Here is a 20,896-nt window from a genome sequence, read left to right as displayed (position 1 = left end):
TTTGAGGGGTGTATGGCCTGATGGACTAGCGAAGGAGACAGACACAAAATGCTGGAGTAGCTCAACGAGACAGATAGTATCTCTGGAGAGAAGGAATGGGTGACGTTTCTGGTCGAGACCCTAAACCAGCATCTGCAGTTCCTTCCTAGGACTAGTGAAGAAGAAGGAAATGAATGAGGCAGCTGAACCAGGTATAATTCTTAGTGACAAAGTGTTGATATGCTCATTGGGAAAGGCAGTGCGTAGTTTCAGCCAAAGCTTTTGTGTTTGAGAGAAAAAGCTGTATTCGGAGTGCCCTTCACTGCTGTTCTTTTGGCAGCATGTGAGATTGAAGCCCTGAGCTATTCGAAAAAAGGGCATGAGATTTCTATTTGTGTTCTGACCAGCATATCCTTTTACCAACACCAAAACAAGAGCTATTTCACTATTTCAATAATTGTTGGACAGTGTTGTGCATGTGTTAGCTTCCACATTTGCTAACACTTAAATGTATTTCAGCGGCTGTGAATCATTCTACAACATCCTGAGGAGGCTGGAGACATGCAACCACAAGTTCAAATTGCATATATTTTCTTTATGTGAAATAGCCTTGAAAATGTTAAATAAATGCCAACTCTAAAGTAGGAAATCTGTCCCAACCCACATATAATGGACTTAATTAAATTTGACCTTTCTACGGGCATGGCACAATTATTCGCAATTAAATATATTTGCTCTTCCAATTCTATGCTTCTGAACAGTTGAAAGATATTCTGATCTGCCTTTGTGATCTTTCAGGAACTGTATGACGTCGCAGACATGATTTGCCAAACTCACTTTTTTGTAAAGATTCTAGTCATTGGACTGCCACTGGATAGTAGGGTGTTGTGGGTTGGATAATGAACAGGCATAGTAGTTTAGGAAGGAACTGCACATACCGGCTTACACTGAAGATGCTGGAGTAATTCAGGGGGACAGGCCACAACTCTGGCAATAGTAGTTGTTCAGACTACCAGAGTGAACAGTGCCAAGCACAGGATTGTTAAGGCCAATTGTAGTTTCACACACTGATCTGTCAGCTCTATACAGATGAGTGACTGAAATGAAATCTCGCTGGTTTGTCGGTCAGTGCCTTGAACGCAATAAACTTGGTTACAATTGTCCCACCGGGAGCTCCAACTGTATTGATCAGATACTGCTTACCATATACTGGTTTGCATTCTCTATTATTTCTCTCATTTAGATTCTTCTCCCTTCAGTCGGACAGTGAGTGATTATGTTGCTGATTTCCCGGGTGGGGATTCTCAGATCTGGAAGCTAGCATCACCTCCTGCCAAGTCCTATGCCCCAGCAGATCATCTACTACACCCCTCCCCCCCCTCCCTCACTCCCCCCACCCTTTGTACCAACACACAAAACATCCTTCGCACTTCCTGATGTGGATTGTGGTTCTAAGGCCTGATGTACTTCTCAGACTGCACAGTTAAAAGTTATAAGCTGCATTTAATTGGGCCCGCATCCATCAGGAGATTTGGGGTGCAACCTACCGTTTTAGGATGGTTTACTCTTACAACTATGTTTCCAATATATTTTCATCCCGTTTCATAATTTTTTGCAGGGGATCTAACCGGGTGTTGCCACTAAATGCAGCACAGGTTTAGCATATCTAAAAAAAAGGTGAAGTCAAATTTCCAGGCATTTATGCCATGGTTATATTCCTTGTTAAGCTTTGTGTCTTTTTGTTTTACAGAAATACATGATAATGATGTGCGTGCCAGTTCTAGCCAGCCGAATATATCAGGATTCTCAAAGTGGGCCATTTCACTAGAAAATCTCCTTGAAGATCCAGAAGGAGTAAAGCTTTTCAGGGTCTGTCTTAAATGTACTAAATTGATTTGTTAGCACTTTTAATATTTGTAGTGAAGTTTTTTAGATGAATCTTAACCGACGAGTAGTCTTGAGAGGATTAAATTCAATACAAAAAATATTTTTCTTATGTTCTTATGCTTTCTGTCTCACCTTTTTTCCTTTATTCTCCTGTTTTGCAGTGTCTTCCTTTCCCTTGTTTTACTTTCTTTCTTTTCATTTCATGGTTTGCTGGTATTTCTGAAGGACCAAACACTTGCACTGGAGGATTAAGCTTGATGTGACCATAGACGCATTTCGGTTCTTTCAAGTGGACTTATGACAAGAACATGGAATGTTCTGGTGATCCATTATTAATGGAGATCTGTTTTTTTTTTAACTGTACAAAATAACAGCACTAACATAGTTGCAAATGGTATTATGTTAGTAGTCACATGCATAATTGACATATCCGAACTGAGAAACAAAAACAATTTTATTTTTAGGTGGATTAAGCAAGCCTTTATTGAAAATCCCCTCTAGCCCCGAAGTATTTGTTAAACTTTAAAGGGTAGAGTTCTTGTGCTGCACTATTCTATGTTCTACTTCCCTGCACATTTCAAAGAAGCAAGTAGGAATTCAGTGTTTTACTTCACATTTGTCCTTCATTTAAGATCATAAGTAACTGATCATTATCACATTGTTGTTCACAAGAGTTTGCTGGGCTGGTGCAGTGGCTGTTGCATTTCCTACATAGCATTCATGACGACATATCTAGAATACCGAATTTGGTTCAATGACCTGAGGTATCAGAGATATTATGCACATGCAAGTCTTTTATTATTATCTTTTTGCTTTATTAATTGCTTGCCCAGTTAATCAATACGGGTGCATTTCTCTTTAACATTAGGTCCAGAATTTTCCCTAGAACATGTAATTTCCTTTTATTTTTCAAGCTATGCTATAAATAGAGCCCTTATTGTGGCTGTTCTTTACAATAGTGCGCAAATCCTGAGGGCAGTGATTTTGAAAGCTGCTGGTGGAAAACACATTTTCTCAGATTCTAAAATATCCGCCTTCAAAGCGTTGTGGATTAATGTTGAACATTTAATTAGTGTCTGGTTATATATGGATAATCCTCTCAATTGTTATGGGTTGATCTGATAAATGGGGATTTTGATTAATGGATTTTAATTCTATAAGGAGTATTTCTTTTCACGTGGATTCAGCAGCCTCCACATTGACTGTGAACTGGGCAAGTTTGAAACACCACGGAAGCTTGTGGTGAGTGAGGTGGCATGACCAAACTTTCCTCAAGTCAACCTCTCCCTACACTCACTTCTTTTTATATCCTGTTGATGAGACAGCGAGTGCACAAAAATAAACTCTGCAAGTCATACAAAGGAAAACGCACGCTCAGCTCCAGCGAAGCAAATATAAGAACAGAAGCTGAATGTACTAAATCCATGGGACAATGACAGTACCAAAAGCAGCTTCGCCTTTTTAGTTCTTCATTGGGTCTAGCTGTAACTGCACGTTTTCTGTAGTTATTTAGAAAACAACTAGATGTTATCAATTCTTGAGGTATTGTTATATTTTCATGTTTTTTTTTAATTCCCAAGGTGTAAATGCACCCATTTTACTTCATCTCTTGTTTGTTCCTCTGTTAGCTATAAAATGGTATATAATTCTGTGCGGGTGTGATGTGTGGTTTTCTTCATTTGTAGTTATCTGTGCCTTTGGTTTAAGTGAGTCAATAGTGTTTTACTGTCACATGTCCCAAAATGGAACAATGAAATTCTTACTGACAAATCATAAGAGGCCATTGAAAGTTATGCTTTCAATGCTAGAGTAACTCAGCGGGTCAGGCAGCATCATTGGAGAACATAAATATGTGATGTTTTGGTTTGGGACCTTTATTCAGACTGACTGTTAGCTTTAGTCTGTTGAGTCTTGATATTTACCATTTGGAGCTGGGGAGGTTTGGAGATCAAATTACAAAGTGCATGAAGTGAGATCCTAACCTATTGTACAAGTCCTTGTTGTGGTTTTCATAGCGTCCGATATCTTGGCAACATAATGTAAAACTCATGTAGGATCAGTGAGTTCTCATCACAATAGGCAAGAAGCCCGACAATGAAAAGCCTGGCTGGAGCTGACAGCTCCACAAGGCAATTCCTTTTTCAGCACTCTGTGAGTCAGGAGGGGTAAACGTTTTCACTCAGACTTTTCACATAAACATTTGCAGTCTCGAATCCACCCTATCAATCATGGTCAGACTTTTTCCACCTTGGGGCTGTGGCCTTATTCCACAGGCTCTGCGACCTGCATTGGAAATTAATCCAAAAATGAAGTTCTGTAGACTGCAAGTTCATTCAGCCATTTTATCCTTGCCATACATATTAGAGCTAAACTTCCCTCATTCTCTCTGGTTTCTCTGATTAGTTCTCAGCTAGATTGCTGAAGCTCCATACAGAATCCCAGAGAAATTAGACTTTATCAGGCAAATACTTAAAATCATTCCTCTTTTTCAATATGGATAGAGTACAACTGATGAAATCAATTGCTCCAATCATAGGTTGATTTTTATCTGTGAAGGTGAAATGAAAGAAGAGGACAAAATGAGACTTGGTTCTGTAAAGAACTTTCCAAACCAAAATTACAACCAGTTTAGATTATTATTGAAGTAAGGCACATTTGAAAATTGTTTCTTTTAGCACTTTTTAGCACTGGGCCTGTACGCGCTAGAGTTTAGAAGAATGAGGGGGGACCTCATTGAAATGTACAGAATAGTGAAATGCTTGGATAGCGTGGATGTGGAGAGTAGACACAAAATGCTGGGGTAACTCAGCGGATCAGACAGCATCTCAGGAGAGAAGGAATGGGTGACGTTTTGGGTCGAGACCCTTCTTCATGGATGTGAAGAGGATGTTTCCACTAGTCGGAGAGTCTAGGACTAGAGGTCATAGCCTCAGAATTAAAGGTCGTTCTTTTAGGAAGGAGATGAGGAGGAATTTCATTAGTCAGGGGGTGGTGAATCAATGGAATTCTTTGCCACAGAAGACTGTGGAGGCCGTCAGTGGATATTTTTAAGGCAGAGATAGATAGATTCTTGATTAGTACGGGTGTCAGAGGTTATGGGGAGAAGGCAGGAGAATGAGGTTAGCAGGGAGAGATGGATCAGCCATGATTGAATGGTGGAGTAGACATGATGGGCCTAATCCTGCTCCTATCATTTATGATCTTATGATCTTAAAGCAATCGAACAAACATTACAATTATACTGCAGATGAATGGAACTTTGCATAGGTGAATAAGGAGTTTGCCAGGATACTGAATGAAATTTCAAAAAGAAAAGTACTAGAAAGGCTGGTGGTAGTTAAAGTGAATAATTTTCTTGGCACAGATGCAATGTGACCTCATTTGCTGAGGCTTATAAAACAGGAGATTGTAGAAATTCTGGCCATAATCTTTCAATTATCCAGCTTGGTAGAAGTGGTGCCAAAGGATCGGAGGGCTCTCAATATTGTATGCTTGTACAAATAAGATAAACCTGCTAATTCCAGACGACTCAGTTTAATGTCAGTTCATGGATATTGAGTGTCTCTATGCAACAGTGTTGCATTATTGCCATGTTAGCAAAATTGGAGACCGTGGAATAAAAAGGGAAGCATGAACATAAATATAAAAGAGGCTGAGTGATAGAAAACATTGCAAAAGTTCTGTTTTTTAGAGAATGTTCAGTCAAGCTAAGATTCGGTTTACATTTGATCAAGTACTTAGATTTGAGGGCTAAAGGGCACTTTTTAAAACTTACAGGCTACACATAACTTGGAAAAAAACCACAAAGTACTGGAGGAACTCAGTGAGTTAAGCAGCATCTGTGCATGGAATGGACATGCAATATTTTGGATTGGGACCCTTTCTTCAGACATAACTTGAAAATGTAGTCTTCTTCCAATGAAAACCCCCTTGGGATTGCTTCCACTCTATCCGACAGGCTCTGAGGTGACTGATGAAGGAACGTCAGCCACGTCATGGACAGGCTGTGGGGTGGAGGCCTCCTGTATAATATTTCCCACAAGGCGATGGAAAAATAATGAGACTCGAGAGATCACCCAGGGGCGAGCATGAAACTGGGGACAAACCAAGGAAATCTGGCCCATACTGTCCAATTGTAGACACTGCACTTAAGAAAGGACATAGAGGCTTTGGAAAAGACACAGAATGTTTGAGGAATGAAAGATTACAGCTTCTTGTAGAAAATGGTGTTTTCTCCTTTTAGCAGCGAAGGCTGAGAAGAGGTTTGACCTCATCAAAGGGCCTCAAAATTTAGGGGGAGAAGGCAGGGGACTGGGGAGGAGAGGGAAAAATAGATCAGCCATGATCAATAGTGGGGCAGACTCGATGGGCCAAATGGCCTAATTCTGCTCCTATATCTCATGATCTTATAATCTTATTGATAGCAATGTTTAGAAACATTAAAGCTTTAGATATAGTTCGTAAAACATGTTTCTGATGACAATGTCAGAGGGCACAGCTTAAAAAAAACAGAGACGATATGAGGAACTATCTTTTCTTTATGCAATATGTGGTTGGGATTACCCTTCTGATGGGAGTTGGAAACAGATTCAGCAATAGCCTAAGTGAGCAGGCTCTTAATCTTAAAACTGAATTATCTGTGATTAACGTGAGAGTTATTTTTCTTCTTCTTTCTATAGGATTTCCTAAAACGTGAATTTAGTGAAGAAAATGTTTTGTTCTGGTTAGAATGTGAAGAATTCAAGAAAATTCAAGATGAAAAGCTGGTAGGTATTTTGTCCTTGGTTGTAGTATTGAATTGAATTGAATTGAATTGAATTGAATACTTTATTTTCAAATTAGTAGATTATTTTTTGATGTTTTATTGATCTGCAATTCAGTACAATTTCTGAAGTATAGTTCAGTTACAACAATGTTATTCAACATCACCTTTGACTGAAGGGAAGTATGAAATTGAAAATGGAACAAGTGAATGGCAAATACATGGACATGACCTGTGTAATTTGTATTTCCAGAATAAAAGTGATCATTAACAAAATCTGTTAATAGGAATTGTAATGCAATAAATCTCTTTTCCATCAAAAATTGCTCTTGAATATGGTTTGCAAGGCAATGCATATCCATTTAATCCCAGGAACCTTTCCTGCGATCATCTGTATGAGATGTGACATGCCTTGATTAAGGATAAAAGGTTGCTGATTTTTAAATTTCAGTAGATGTAACTTAAAGCTGCTTGACAACACTGATGATATAAAGCTGCTGGGGAATCCAACACTGGTAACATAATATAATATTTATTGATTCAATCACTGACTCCACAGAAATGCTTGGATGAAAGCTCGTAAAATTTACGTTCCCTTCTTGGCCATATTGTGCTTAAGGTAGGATTGAGAACCATTATAGAAGGAGAATAACAATGGTCCTCAGTGTGTGTATGGCTACACATTGCCAAATTTGAGAATATTTAATGTTGATGCTGACAAACGTTGAAGCAAGCCACTTCTTCACACTGACAGCTTACACTTTATATGTACAAAAATGAACATGTAATTACAAAATCAAACGGTTTTATAAGGCCAGACAGATGGTTCTAAGATTCTATTGTTTCAAATAATACAAGTTAAGATTGGGAATGGAAGGTGATTTGTTTTATTGTACCATTTATTTCTGGACGTAGGCATCACGATTTGAAATTATCTCTGAAATAATTCCAATATGCACTTTTACTCTCCCCCCCAGAAGCCCAGGTTAAGAGTTAATAATAACAAACTTTGTGACATTCATTTGCATTTTACCGGTCCTATTCTCATCCTTGTGCGCTATTCCTGAATCAACCTGCATGTCTGCAACTTAAAGATAGACACAAAATGCCGGAGTAACTCAGCAGGACAAGAAGGGTCTCGACCCAAAACATCACCCATTCCTTCTCTCCAGAGATGCTGCCTGTCTCTGAGTCTTTTCCTACACTGGGAAGTGCTTAACAAATTATCTTCTGGTAAGAAATTGAACAGTCACAGAGAGCATAGTGATGCAGGAGAGAGGACACATGTTCAATGTGTCAGGCCTTTGCATCCCGTTGTGTGTGCTGTGAATAGTCACAGCACAGAAACAGGTCCTTTGGCCCAAGCAGACCTTTTTGCTCATCTATACTAATCCTATTTGTCTGCATTAGGTGTATGTCCTTCTATACCGTGCCTGTTCGTGCTTGCCGCAATGCCTCTTGAACATAGTGATTGTATTTTATTCCATCTAACAGCACATTCTAGTTGTCAACTACTCTCTGTGTCCCCCAGATCTCCTTTCAAATTATTTCCTCTAACCTCAAACCAACGTTTTTGACTATCTGCCCTGTTCGCGCCTTTCATAATTTTATGTACCTCTATCAGATCACTGCTTAGCCTCCTTCACGCCAGAGAAAACAAGCTCAGTTTATCCAGGCTCTCACCACAACTGAAATCCTCTTGTCCAAGCAGCATCTTGGTGAATTTCCTCTGTACTCTCTCCAGAACAATCACAACCTTGCAAACGGTGTGGTGACCACAATTTCACACAAAAATCCAGGTGTGGTCTAACCAAGTTGCAATGTAACCTCTCAACCTTTACATTTCTACATCCTGACCTGTGAAGGCAAGCATGGCATGTGCTTTCTTCATTACATTATCTGAATGTGCTGACACTTTCAGGCAACTATGGAAATGAACTTCAAGGTCCCTCCGTTCATCAGCATTCCTTTGTGCCTTACCATTTACTGCATGTGTTCTACCCCCTTTTGACTTCCAAAAATGGATAACTTTGCACTTCTTTGGATTAAATTCCATTTGCAACTCCTCCACCCATCTTTTTATCTGATTTACATCGTACTGTGGTCTTAGATAAAAATCCTTGCTATCCACAAAGCCACCAATTTTCATGCCATCAGCACTGTAACTATGAATTATGCTCCATGCAAGTCACGGGTTTAGTGTTAAAAAGGTACTGCAATTGGGGAAGAGAGCCCCAGTGAATTAATTGGTCACTGGGTCATGCTTGATGCGGGACATTCATGTGATGTGTCAGAACTTTAACTGTTATTTCATTCTCAAATTCTGCACTGTAAACTCTTGTTTTTTAAAATATATAACGTGTTAACTTTCCATGAAAACGCTAATTTCTGCTGACAGTGAAGGATATGTTGCCCTGATTCCCGTGGGACCATCAGCTCTGCGGCTGTGGCTGGGCAAATATTAGTGTGCTAAGGGAATCCTATCCAGAAGCACCCAGCCCACTTTCCCAATGGTTACTCATCAACGAGGGAGCGATCATTAGCATTGGCTAATGTAAGACAAAGTCTTTCAAGTGCAATCAGCAGATTAAAAACTGCTCATATTTCTAGATATTCACACAATTTTTTTCTCAGGGAGTTTCCTTCCACAAAATTCACCTAGTAATTCTAAAATAATTTTTGGGTACCATTGGTTCAAGAACTAGGGAATCTCATAAGGCCACAAAGTGCTGGAGTAACTCAACAGGTCAGGCAGCATCACTGGAGAACATGAATAGGTGACCTTTCAGGTCGGGATCCTTCATTGGACTGATCATAAAGCATATGGCAGGCTTGCTATCATCAGTCAGTCTGAAGAAGTGTCCCAACCCAAAACGTCACCTATCCATATTCTCCAGAGATGCTGCCTAACCTGCTGAGTTATTCTGGCACTTTCTAAGAAAATTCATGGTTTATGATTGGATTAATGTGTTTGATGTACTGACATTTATTTGATAAACATACACAATTAAAACAAAAGGATGCGTGCTATGTTACAATTGTCATAAAAATCTTAACAAGCATTAACACAGCTAATATTTAAAATGATTAGATTTCAATATAATTTAAATTTAAAACAATTAATTTAATTCCAACCTGATATAATATTTATAATTTAGTTCATGTGTGATATTTATTAGTGAATTGTTCAAATTCTCTTCTTTTGATTGAAGCTTCATGGCAAGGCACAGCAGATATACAAGACCTTTCTGTGCAGTAAGGCAGCAACGCAGGTGAATGTGGAGGGGCAGTCTCGTCTGACTGAGAGCATGCTTGCCCATCCCCATCCCTTCATGTTTCAGAGATTGCAAGAGCAGGTAAACCCATTATGTTGCATAAAAGATATATATTTGGAGTGCAATGTACTCAAACATTTCGTTTCAGAGATGCGTTAGAAATAAAGATTTGAATGCTTGCTCCCTTGGATATCTAATTTTGCAAATAATTTGCAGATCAGAATTGAGCCATTCAGGTCAATTTGTCACTTGAAGTGGATCACTCAAGCAGCAAAGTAAACACTTTGTAAATTTGATAAATGCCAATAATTAGCGGTTAGAATTACCGCAAAGGTAATTTGTCAGTTCCATGTCTCACTGAATGTCAGTTGTAAGTCATGCACGATTCCAACCATAACGCTTTCCATCACACAAGTAAGTCTTATTCTCAAACCTCGTTTTATCGCGTTTTTTGTGGAATTCTTTTTTTATTGCCCCATGATCTAATAATTCCGAATAAATCTTATTTCCTCTTGTTTGTGGGCTCTGCCGAATGATACTTTGAAAGAGTAGAAATCTTGTTTAGTTACAAGGACAGCACTTTGGCATCAAACTGTTTCATCCAAATGTTCCATTTTAATCAGTTGCTCCTATTCGGCAAATGTTAGGGATTGCATTAGTTCCTGCTAGTAACCCTTTACTCGGTGTACAGTGGTGAATCTTTTTGAATGTGCTGGATTCTCAGCAAATTATTTGCGAGCCCCATTTTAAAGTTTATCTTTGGGATTTGGAAACTAATCTAGACACAGGTCTGTTATATCAAATAGATGGTCTGAGCTTTTTCCAAAATAACTTTGGAAGAATTGTGGGAATGAAAGAAAATCAATAGATCCTGCAAGCCAATTACTTATCTAAGTGTCCAACATTACATCGGTCAGTCTGAAAAAGGGTCTTGACCCAAAAAGTCACCTGAGTTTACTTTATTGTCATGTGTACAGTGAAAAGCTTTTGTCATGTGCTGACAACCAGTCAGCGGAAAGACAACACATGATTACAGTCGAGCCATCCACAGTTTACAGATACACGATAAAGGGTATAATGTGAATAAAGTTTATGCAAGATAACGGCAGCAAGGTCCGATCAAAGATAGTCCGAGGGTCCCCAATGAGGTGGATTGTAGTTCAGGACTGCTCCATTGTTGTTGGTAGGATGGTTCAGTTGCCTGATAATAGCTGGGAAGAAACTGCCCCCGAAGATTATCTATCTGTTATCTATCCATTTATAACTATCCGTGTTCTCAGGTTTGTTGCCTGACCCACTGAGTTACTCCAGCACTTTTATCTTTTTTTACATTACATCATACGACTGATTGACATCCATATAGAGTCATAGAGTTTATATTACATGGAAATGGCCTTTTGGCCCAACTCATTCATACTGACCAAGTTGCTTTTCAGAGATAGTCACAACTTGCCTGGCCCATACCCGCTCCAAACTTGTCCAATACATATACCTGTCTGGACGGTCTTTGAAAAATCATAATTTTATCTGCCTCTATCACTTCCTCTGGCAGCTGATTCCATATATGCACCATTCTCTGTGTGAATTTAAATTTTAAGATTTAAATTTGTTCTTCTGAAATCTAATTTATTTTCCTTGCTATCTGTAGTTCTGTCTGTATTGGTTTTGATCATTTTTGTTTGTCAGCTTTTTAAACATAAAATGGATTTCAATGTTCGCAGTTTAGATCTAAATTTACAGCAAGTATATGATGTGATTTTTATATATGCGTCTAAATTTTGTTCCCATGCTTTATAAATATACGTCTAAATTTATGATTTGTTGATTTGTAGAATTATGCACATTTTACATTCACTTCTCTTTTGCTTTGCGTACTGCTGACAAATACATATATCTTGTTTCCATGCAAACAGTGCAATAACATTGTTGAATGTCCACGCTTGCTCTTGTAGCTTTGATTCTGTAAAGTTTTATATTTCTCAGTGAGCAGCTCCAAATTGAGGTAAAAAATGGATACAAATATTCTTGTAATTCCATTTCACTTTATGATTTTGTGACTGCAAACATTTTCCTTGCTATGGGATTGTAGGAGGCTACAAAACAAGCAAAGAAGAAAGGGAGAGAGAGAGAGAGAGAGAGAGGAGAGAGAGAGAGAGAGAGAGAGAGAGAGAGAGAGAGAGAGAGAGAGAGAGAGAGAGAGAGAGAGAGAGAGAGAGAGAGAGAGTGAGAGAGAGAGAGAGAGAGAGAGAGAGAGAGAGAGAGAGAGAGAGAGAGAGAGAGAGAGAGAGAGAGAGAGAAAGAGAAAATAAACCAGAAATAACATTTTAGGTCAATAGGGATCAACCGATTCACTCTATTTCTTGTTTTTTCCCCTCTTCCCACAGATGCTGATTGACCGGTTGAGTATTTTCTTGCATTTTTCTGTTTTTTATTTGATTTCCAGCATTTGCAATTTTTTTGTGCTTTTTAATCTCCTAAATATATTAATCTACTAAAAGCATTATTAAAGTGCTTATTTAATAGGTTTCCAAATCTCCACTGGATCTCATCAAATACTTCAGTAGGATGCAGGTTTGTTTGTCTGCTTTCCTCCTGAGCTCTCTAAGAGATGGCATCCTTCATTCACAGTCTGGTTTAGGGACATTCCGTTTAAGAGACCAACGTGGGAAATTCAATTGATGTCCCATCTCAATTTTGCTGATAACAATCAAGAACATTAATGTGCATTTATTGGCAACCTGTTCACTTAGTAGCAGTCTGAACAGACTTGACTGTTTCTTCAGTCATGGTTCAATGATTCGGTGGTTCAATGGTGCTTTATTGTCACTTGTGCAAAGTACAAACGCACAGTGAAATTATTTTCTTACAAACAGTCCAGTGGAGTATCACCATACCACCCCCGAGTAGCAGTTGTACAGAGATAGCCATGTTTGGCGCCATTTTCTAAGTCCAGTCCATGCCCCAGTTGTAAAGATTCAGGAAAGCCCGAGACTACTGCGTGCCTCCGACTATCACCTTCCTTTGGTCAACTGATGTCCTCTCCTTGCCTGTCCACCTTTGTTCCCCAAAGCGAGCCTCCTGCAGCTGTCCTTGACTGCCATACCCCGGTTCCCTCTCCTCTACCACTGGCCTCTCCCTTCTCCAGTTGCGCCCATCATCGTTGCCGGCTCCATCCTCCCAGTCTCTGGGTCTTCAGGGGATGAGCAGCGGCGGCTCATGAAAGCACATGAGGAGCCATCGTGATGAGACAAAATCATTATTTAACTATGGCAAAAAACCCTCAAAGTTATTATGAATCAAAATAGCGTCCTGAGGGCACCAATAAAATTGAACTCATTGACTTGCAATATTCCACGTGCATTCACAAGATCAGGTCTAGTCTTAAATTCATGGAACCTATTTTTTAATTGCTATTTTTTCGAGGAAGTAAACTAGCCTCTATTTAATTCATTATCCTGTGTTTAGTGTTGAAAGTTTCTCTCTATACAATATGGTCTTTTTGAAGAAGAATCTATATAGATTATTTAGACATCAGAAGTGAAATAATTTAAACCATAAAATCAAGTTATAGCTTCCTTAAAATACATTTATTCAGTATATAAATTCTTTCAATGGTTCTTCGTCCTTTTAACACCATCTTTTCAATCAGCACAGATATAAGACAACTGTTGAAATATTATTGAAATTTCTTATTTTAAAAGATTAAAACATATTGAGAACAACAGAGCCAGTTTTAGATTGTTGTATTTTGGATGGTAAGGCTCTCCTCTGAAATAAATTTAAACCTCACCAACCGACCACAGTATGTGAGGACAAAGGACTATGTCTCGGATATGGTGGTCTGCAGCACAGGGTTTCCACAGGGAACAGTGCTAGCTCCATTCTTGTTCACCCTGTACACTGCGAACTTCAGGCACAGCTCTGCAAACTCCTATCTACAGGAGTTCTCTGATGACTCTGCCATCATCGGCCTCATCACAGGCGACGATGACAGGGCATACAGAGTTTGCAAGGAGTTTGTGGACTGGTGCCAGCGGAACCGCCTCCGGATCAACGCGGGAAAAACCAGGGAGATGGTGGTAGATTTCCGCAGGCGCAGCCAGGTCCCCCCCGACACCGGTGAACATCCAGGGAATGGACATCGGGAGGGTGGACTCTTATAAGTACCTGGGTGTTTACCTCAATAATAAATTGGACTGGACCGAAAACACCATTGCGCTATACAAAAAGGGCCAGAGCAGACTTTATGTGCTGAGGAGACTCAGGTCCTTTGGAGTGCAGGGGGCAATCCTAAGGACCTTCTACAACACGGTGGTTGCATCAGCCATTTATAATGAATGATCTCCTGCTATCCACTTTGCTGCTGTAACACTGTACATTTCTCCGGTGTGGGACGAATAAAGGAATATATTATTATTATTATTATTAAACTTAAATAAAAAGATATTAAAGATAGAAAACTCACTGCATAGATTCTTCTTTGAAAATACGTCTTCCATTGCAAGTGGATTGGAGTTTAAAAATAGGGATGCTTTGTTGCAATGCTACAGAGTGCTGATGAGTTCTATGGTCATTTTTGAGTTCCAAAGCTAGTTTTGATTCCCTGACTGATAAAACGTAGAAACATGGAAACAGAAAAATAGGTGTAGGAGTAGGTTTTTCAGCCCTTCAAGCCAGCACCGCCATTCAATATGATCATGGCTGATCATCTAAAATCAGTACCCTGTTCCTGCTTTTCCCCCATATCCCTTGATTCCTTTAGCCCGAAGAGCTAATTCTAACTCTCTCTTGAGAGTTGAAAACAACTTGATAACATTGGAGGCAGCCAAACTGAATTCACCACACAAATTCCTGGTTTGAGAGCGAGGAGACCTTATTGATGCACATAAGATCCTGAAGGGACTTCGTAAGGGTGATATTGAAATGTTTTCATTGGTGGGAGAGTCTCGAACCAGGGGTCATAGTGACAAGATAGGGGGCTCATCAATTATAACTATGATAGTGCATCAAAGATATAGAGATTTCATTTTTACAAAGGGTGGAGAATTTTTGGAATTCTCCACATCAGAGAGTAGTGGAATCCAGATCATTCGAAGTATTTAAAGAGAAAGTTGATAAATTGGTTTAAAGATTGCGGAAATAAGGGTCGTGGAACCAACACAGAGCTGAGGCCAGCCTAGGTCTGCTGAGAATGGCAGAGCAGACTTTAGGATTCTGGTGGCCTCTGCCTGTTCCTATTAACTCGTGTCCATGTGAAGCCAATAGCACTCAATGGAGTTATACAGCATTGTGTAAACACAAACCCATGGTTGATGTCCTTCTGAAGCAGAGTCCATTCTACATGAATCTTTTTGAATTTCCTAATTAATAATAATTTCTTGATTGCTTGTCGTTAATATTACTCTTACCCCTGTCAGAAGATTGTAAGTTCACATTCCCACTGGAGGTGTGAGCATATATTAAGTTCATCCCCAATCACTAAACCGAGATCACTAAACTGGTTGTGCTGCCTTTTCGATGAGATATTAATCTGAAACCTCTGCTCTCTCAGATGGATTACAGTTTTACCACCATAACCGAATTGTTCTCCTGATGTGCTGGCTAATATTTATTCCTCTCTTAACCTTTTGAGGCAACAGATCACCCGGCCCCCTTGCGTTGTTATCAGCAGGACCCCACTGTACATAAATCGATTCTTGTATTCCGAGCATTTATCAGTTTCAATACAAACATTAAAACTTATTTTGCTACAAGTTAGTTTGAGATAGCCTTGAGGTACTCATTAAACACAGTATATACATTATATCTAAGCTGCTTTTTTACGCCATACACTATTTTTATATGTTATGCATCCAAAACTGCTGAATAATAACATGGCAATGTAACTGGAGACAAAGCCATGGGCAGATGTGTTTTGGAACTTAAAACATATTAATTGTTACTTTGCAAATACCCGAATTATGATTTTCAGTCAGCTTCACCGTTGCTGCAGGATGGTCAGACCCTGGAATTATTAGGGTTCCTTGGTTTTTTAAAATTAATCTGAACACCAAGTAAACAACCCAAGGGCCTACTTGGCAAAATAGTTTTTACGTATCGATTTAAATTCTGACAGAACTTCGCAACCGTGCAAAATTTAGCATTTAGAATGCAGCACATGATTTTGAAAATGTCTGTTTAGCCGCTGACTTTTGCTATAAATGTGGTTTGGTGGGTGTGAAGCGAGAAATAAAACTGTAAGAGTACCACCATGAGTGGAAGTGGAACAAAAGCCCATTACAGATGCTTCCCGGCTTACGATGCTTCGACGTACGATATTTCGACTTTGCGATGGTGCAATCGGCCACGTGATCAGGTGTATTAAATGTATTTTCGACTTACGATATTTTCGGTTTCCGATGGGTTTCTCGGATCATAACCCCATCGTAAGTTGAGGAGCACCTGTACTGTGTATCATTACATTAAAAAGAAAATGATTATATTTTAATCCTAGATTTTCGCCTTTGATTCGCCAGTGCTGAGGATCTTAGAAGCACATATGATGTGAAATTTTAGCAGTTGATTTGGAAGTAACCAATGTTTGAAGTGTTATTATCAGAAGGATTACAAAGCAACAACTGTTGCTTTCTAATTTAGATTTAGTTTATAAACAGCTCTGTCCTTAACAATATAATTTCTAATTTAACTCAGTCGGTCAGGCAGCATCTCTGGAGAGAATGGGTAAGAGACATCATCCATCCATTTTCTCCAGAGATGATTCCTGAGCTGCTGTGTTACCCCATCCACAGCTCATTTTTATTACATTATTAATTTCTAGTTTATATAGCTTTCAATTTAGTGAGACAAAAACTCCATAGGTGAGAGAGAGATGTCCTGTTTGTGATCACATTGTTTGATGGACTGTATGTTTTATCCTTTAGATATTTATTCTCATGAAGTATGACAGCTACAATCGTTTTCTGAAATCTGATGTATGCCAACTAATTAAGCAGCGGGAAGAAAGAGAAAAGAACTCTCCAGAGGCAGACGAATCTGTCCCAAAAAGGGCATCCAGGATCTATAATCGATAGCGGGAAATCAGTAGCTTGATGGCAACTGTGTGCTTTCTTTGCTTTATTTGCTAATGGATCGTAACGATGGCCATTTGGCTTAAAGATGACTGTGCTGAAGAAAAGGGTGTGTTTGCTCTGTTTTTGATGGTGCTGAGTATTCTTAGCCAGAATGCATGTCAACTGCAGAACTGGTGCGGTTAACAATGACATTCACAGTTCAGCATCAGGATGGATGAGCAGATATTTCCCTCAACCCCTCTGAAGTCAAAATCGAACTATTGTGGTTTTAATATGCTGGCTACTAGGTTATGATTGCCACCTGTCTTACACTGCTATTCTAATCTATTGCTGTAATCCATTTAAGCTTGAGTTTTACAAATGAAGGCAATGGTTTCAGTATTGCTTTAGTCCACTACATGATATTGAATTGTGAATTGCTTTGTTAAAAATTATCAAAGAACAAGTGGAACTTCACAACTGTACTGTTTGCAGTTTGCTCGTTTTCATCAATGGGCCGCACAGTAGACTGTCAGCCAAGCACATGATGTAAAATATAAATGCAAACACTACTGGTATCTTTCTGTCTAATGATGTTTAGCACTTCAAATGGAAACATGCCATACCTTTATGACAATACCTGTTATATGTATGCGTTATAACAAGATGTATGCTGTTTTCAGTTTCTATAAAAAAAAGCATAGCCTTAAAACAATGGGACTGGAGTAGGTTTATGATTGAAAGATTTACGTGAGAGTTGAGCTTTCCAATGAGTGCAGGCGATATTTCACTTCAATCAATGTAAAGATTATATTTAGTATCCGGACATGTCAAACCAAGTTGTTGTGAAGGACAATGTTGTGAAGAACTGAAGTTTCTTGGAGAAATATGTTAAAACTTCACTGAAGAAACAGACCAAGCAATTTAACGTGAATCCTGGGTGTCCACATTCACATAGTTACTTTGCAACTTTTTCCCACATTTTTAATAATTCTCATGAATGAGAACAGGAGAGAGAGAATGGTTTATTCAGTCATCTGTAAGCAAATAAAGTGTACCAGTGACCCAGTGAACTCGATCAACTGCAAGGTATTTTGCTCATGGCTATTTTCAATTTGAAGTTGTTTCATAAATAATAAGATTTTCTCAGAGCAGTAGCTACATCAAAGATCAATGAAAAGTCATATGGTTGTAAATTTGCATCTGCTTGTGGTGCGTGATTGTGCCTTCATTAAGCCCCTGCAACACTATATTTTATTGCCCCGTAGTGTGCTACTAAAAATGAGGAATGCTGGGCACTCAAATCTTCAAATCTGCAACAAGGTGAATTGATGTATAAACTAAAGATACATTCAACAATGACAACATTTTATATTTGGATGAAAGTTTTGAGAGATCTGTTTCCATCACCCGTTTTATATCTACCTTTGATGTTGATGCTTGAATGAAGTAGTCTTTGCAAATGCTAGTAAAACTAACAAAAGCACTATTGAGTATGAGGCGATGACATGGCTTCATGGTCTCAATGTCCTCCTTCAGTGCAGAACCATTGAAATGATGTGGAGCTGTTTCTCCCCCCCTACTACAATCAATCTGAAGAAGGGTCCCGACCCGAAACGTCGCCTATCCATGTCCTCCAGAGATGTTACCAGACCCTCTGAGTTACTCAGGCACATTGCGTCTTCTTTTGTAAACCAACATCTGCAGTCCCTTGTTTCACTTATTTCAGAAGTAAAATAATTCATAATCATGAGTTTGAATATTTAAATCACATGCCGAAAAAAAAAAAAGTTATCTACTGATACAATGGCCATTTTTCATTAGTCTCAGTGGAAAAACAATTACATTCTCAGGTCCCATTTACACTTGCGTTTTCCAATAATGATTTACGCAAGGCCAAGTGTTCTTTGCAAAATCATTGCACTTGCATCATTGATAATCATCAGTGTTAGGTTAAGTTTTCACATGAGCCTTTATTGTTGATTTTTTGCTGCATTGCTGTCAAGTACAGCACTTCTAAAAATGTTAATCCTTTGTGCAAGTCAACTTAAACAACCAGTGGTAATGTCATTCACTGACATGCCAGTTATCACAATTTGCTTTAGCTTATCTCTGAACTATTAATTTCATCTTGTTCTTTTCTGGTGAGTGCAAGGAGGTAGAAGTATTTATCGTGGGAACTGTCCTCAGATGTTTACATTACATGGTGAATTCAGTCTGATTTAAATCGTCGTCGGCATTGCTTCAATACTAGTTATATTTGCCTCTGCCGGAACCTGGGTGCAGAGTACCTTGTTTTGGCATTCAATATTCACAAGCTGCAGAGAAACTGTTCGTGTTGTCTAGTGAATACTTTGAAATTATTTCTGTAACAAATCCACAACTGTGAGATGAGGCATAGATGGCTACCTTGAAGAGCTTTCAAGAATCCCCAATTATGACGAATAGAACAATTGCAGCAGATTTACATTTAACCGTTCCAGAAAGACAGATCCATGGTGTGGTAAATGGAATGTGGTAAATGGAATGTGGTAAATGGAATGTGGCAGAAATGGAAACATTTTTTCACACTCTGTAAAATCTAACATTAAAGTTGTCTTTGATATTGATGCAGACAAACAGGAATATATGGAATAAAAGCCCATTCTGTGAAAATCCGACTGCCAATATTAAATGGAGGTTAAGATGTGCATATGTTACTAATTTGTTTTAGATGTCATTACGGTGAAATCTACTTTTGCTAATGTTGCATTCAGAGTTAGACAGAGTTGGACAGAGTTAATAAAAAAGCTGAAAATCTATTCTACAAAATGGGTCTTCATGACCAATCCCCCACTGAGAGAGGTGTTTGTGCAGTAATCAACCAGAACCAGAACCAGAGTAGGTAGTGAAGTGTTCATGGGCATCAATCAATGTCACTTTCTAATGAACTGTTGGGTGGTACACAGGTTGATACCTTCATCCATTGATTTTCTTTTCCCCTTCTCCATTAAGAAGTGCCTTTTTGCACTTGATATTCTTGGCTGAAATTTAAAAAATTCACTGTGTGGAGAAGTGTAACAATACGCCTACATGCATTAATTGGCATTCTATGTGATGGTAACTTAATTATGCTACTGCACAGATATCGTTCCAGTATGTCTGTATACTATATATACAGATATACTTTATGATATATATGATATATTTTGCCTGCTTCAAACCACAATGTAACTCTAGTGCAGAGAATAGTTCAGTATATAAAAGGCTTGTGTCAACTCTTGCATTTAGCTTGATATTAGCATAAGATTTGCAAAAACTGAATTCAGGAGTACCTTAAAAATATTTTTTTGATAAATTGTACATGTGTTTTGATACTGTATTTACATCAATATCTGCCAATTGTTTTAACTAATTTTGTATCTGTATTTGTTATATTTCGGTATTAAATTTAATGTTGCCCTGCTGATGTGGATTTTGGCTGCATTTTGATATATGTAAGTGCCTTATGACAAATGCTTGGGAAGAAAACTTCCAAATGTATTCTATTTTGAAGATATTAATAGTCCAGATATGCAATATGTCATCTATTTGGTTTAAAGGAACTGCACTGTTCTGCAGTGTAGGCACCTTAGTTTTGCAGTCTTCTTTCTTGCTTTGCCACATTGAATCTATATACTACAAATCTCATTTATTTGTTTATTTGTTCCTGAACTACAGCCAAAACGGTCCACGATAGCGCAACAATTTTAAGCCCATCTTACTGTCTTCCCTTTGGTGCTAATGGAAGAAGTTTCATTGAAATCGGTGTTATATTTTTTAAGTTATTCATGTTTTAAAGTTTAAATCTATCTCCTTGGGGAGGGAGGGAGGGAGGGAGGGAAGGAGGGAGGGGGAGGAGGGAGAATAAGGGGGGTTGAGGGGGATGGAGTGGGGGAGGGGAAGGGGAGGGGAAGGGGGAAGGG

At 38.8% G+C, this 20,896-nt stretch overlaps 1 protein-coding gene across 1 annotated transcript in view; it reads left to right on the top strand.

Moving 5' to 3' along the window:
* LOC144601414 (regulator of G-protein signaling 10-like) overlaps nt 1-20,368 on the top strand; it is a 40,143-nt gene extending 19,775 nt beyond the window's left edge. The window contains exons 2-5 of the mRNA XM_078413512.1: nt 1,730-1,848; nt 6,546-6,632; nt 9,841-9,984; nt 16,824-20,368. Of these exons, the coding sequence (XP_078269638.1) occupies nt 1,730-1,848; nt 6,546-6,632; nt 9,841-9,984; nt 16,824-16,973 (500 nt within the window). The 3' untranslated portion in view covers nt 16,974-20,368. The remainder of the gene's footprint in view (nt 1-1,729; nt 1,849-6,545; nt 6,633-9,840; nt 9,985-16,823) is intronic.
* Nucleotides 20,369-20,896: the final 528 nt, after the last annotated feature.

The sequence above is a fragment of the Rhinoraja longicauda genome, chromosome 16 (assembly GCF_053455715.1).
Source record: "Rhinoraja longicauda isolate Sanriku21f chromosome 16, sRhiLon1.1, whole genome shotgun sequence".
Taxonomy (NCBI): Eukaryota; Metazoa; Chordata; class Chondrichthyes; order Rajiformes; family Arhynchobatidae; genus Rhinoraja; species Rhinoraja longicauda.
Note: the sequence above shows the minus strand (reverse complement) of the source record. Positions and strands in the feature narration are given on the sequence as shown.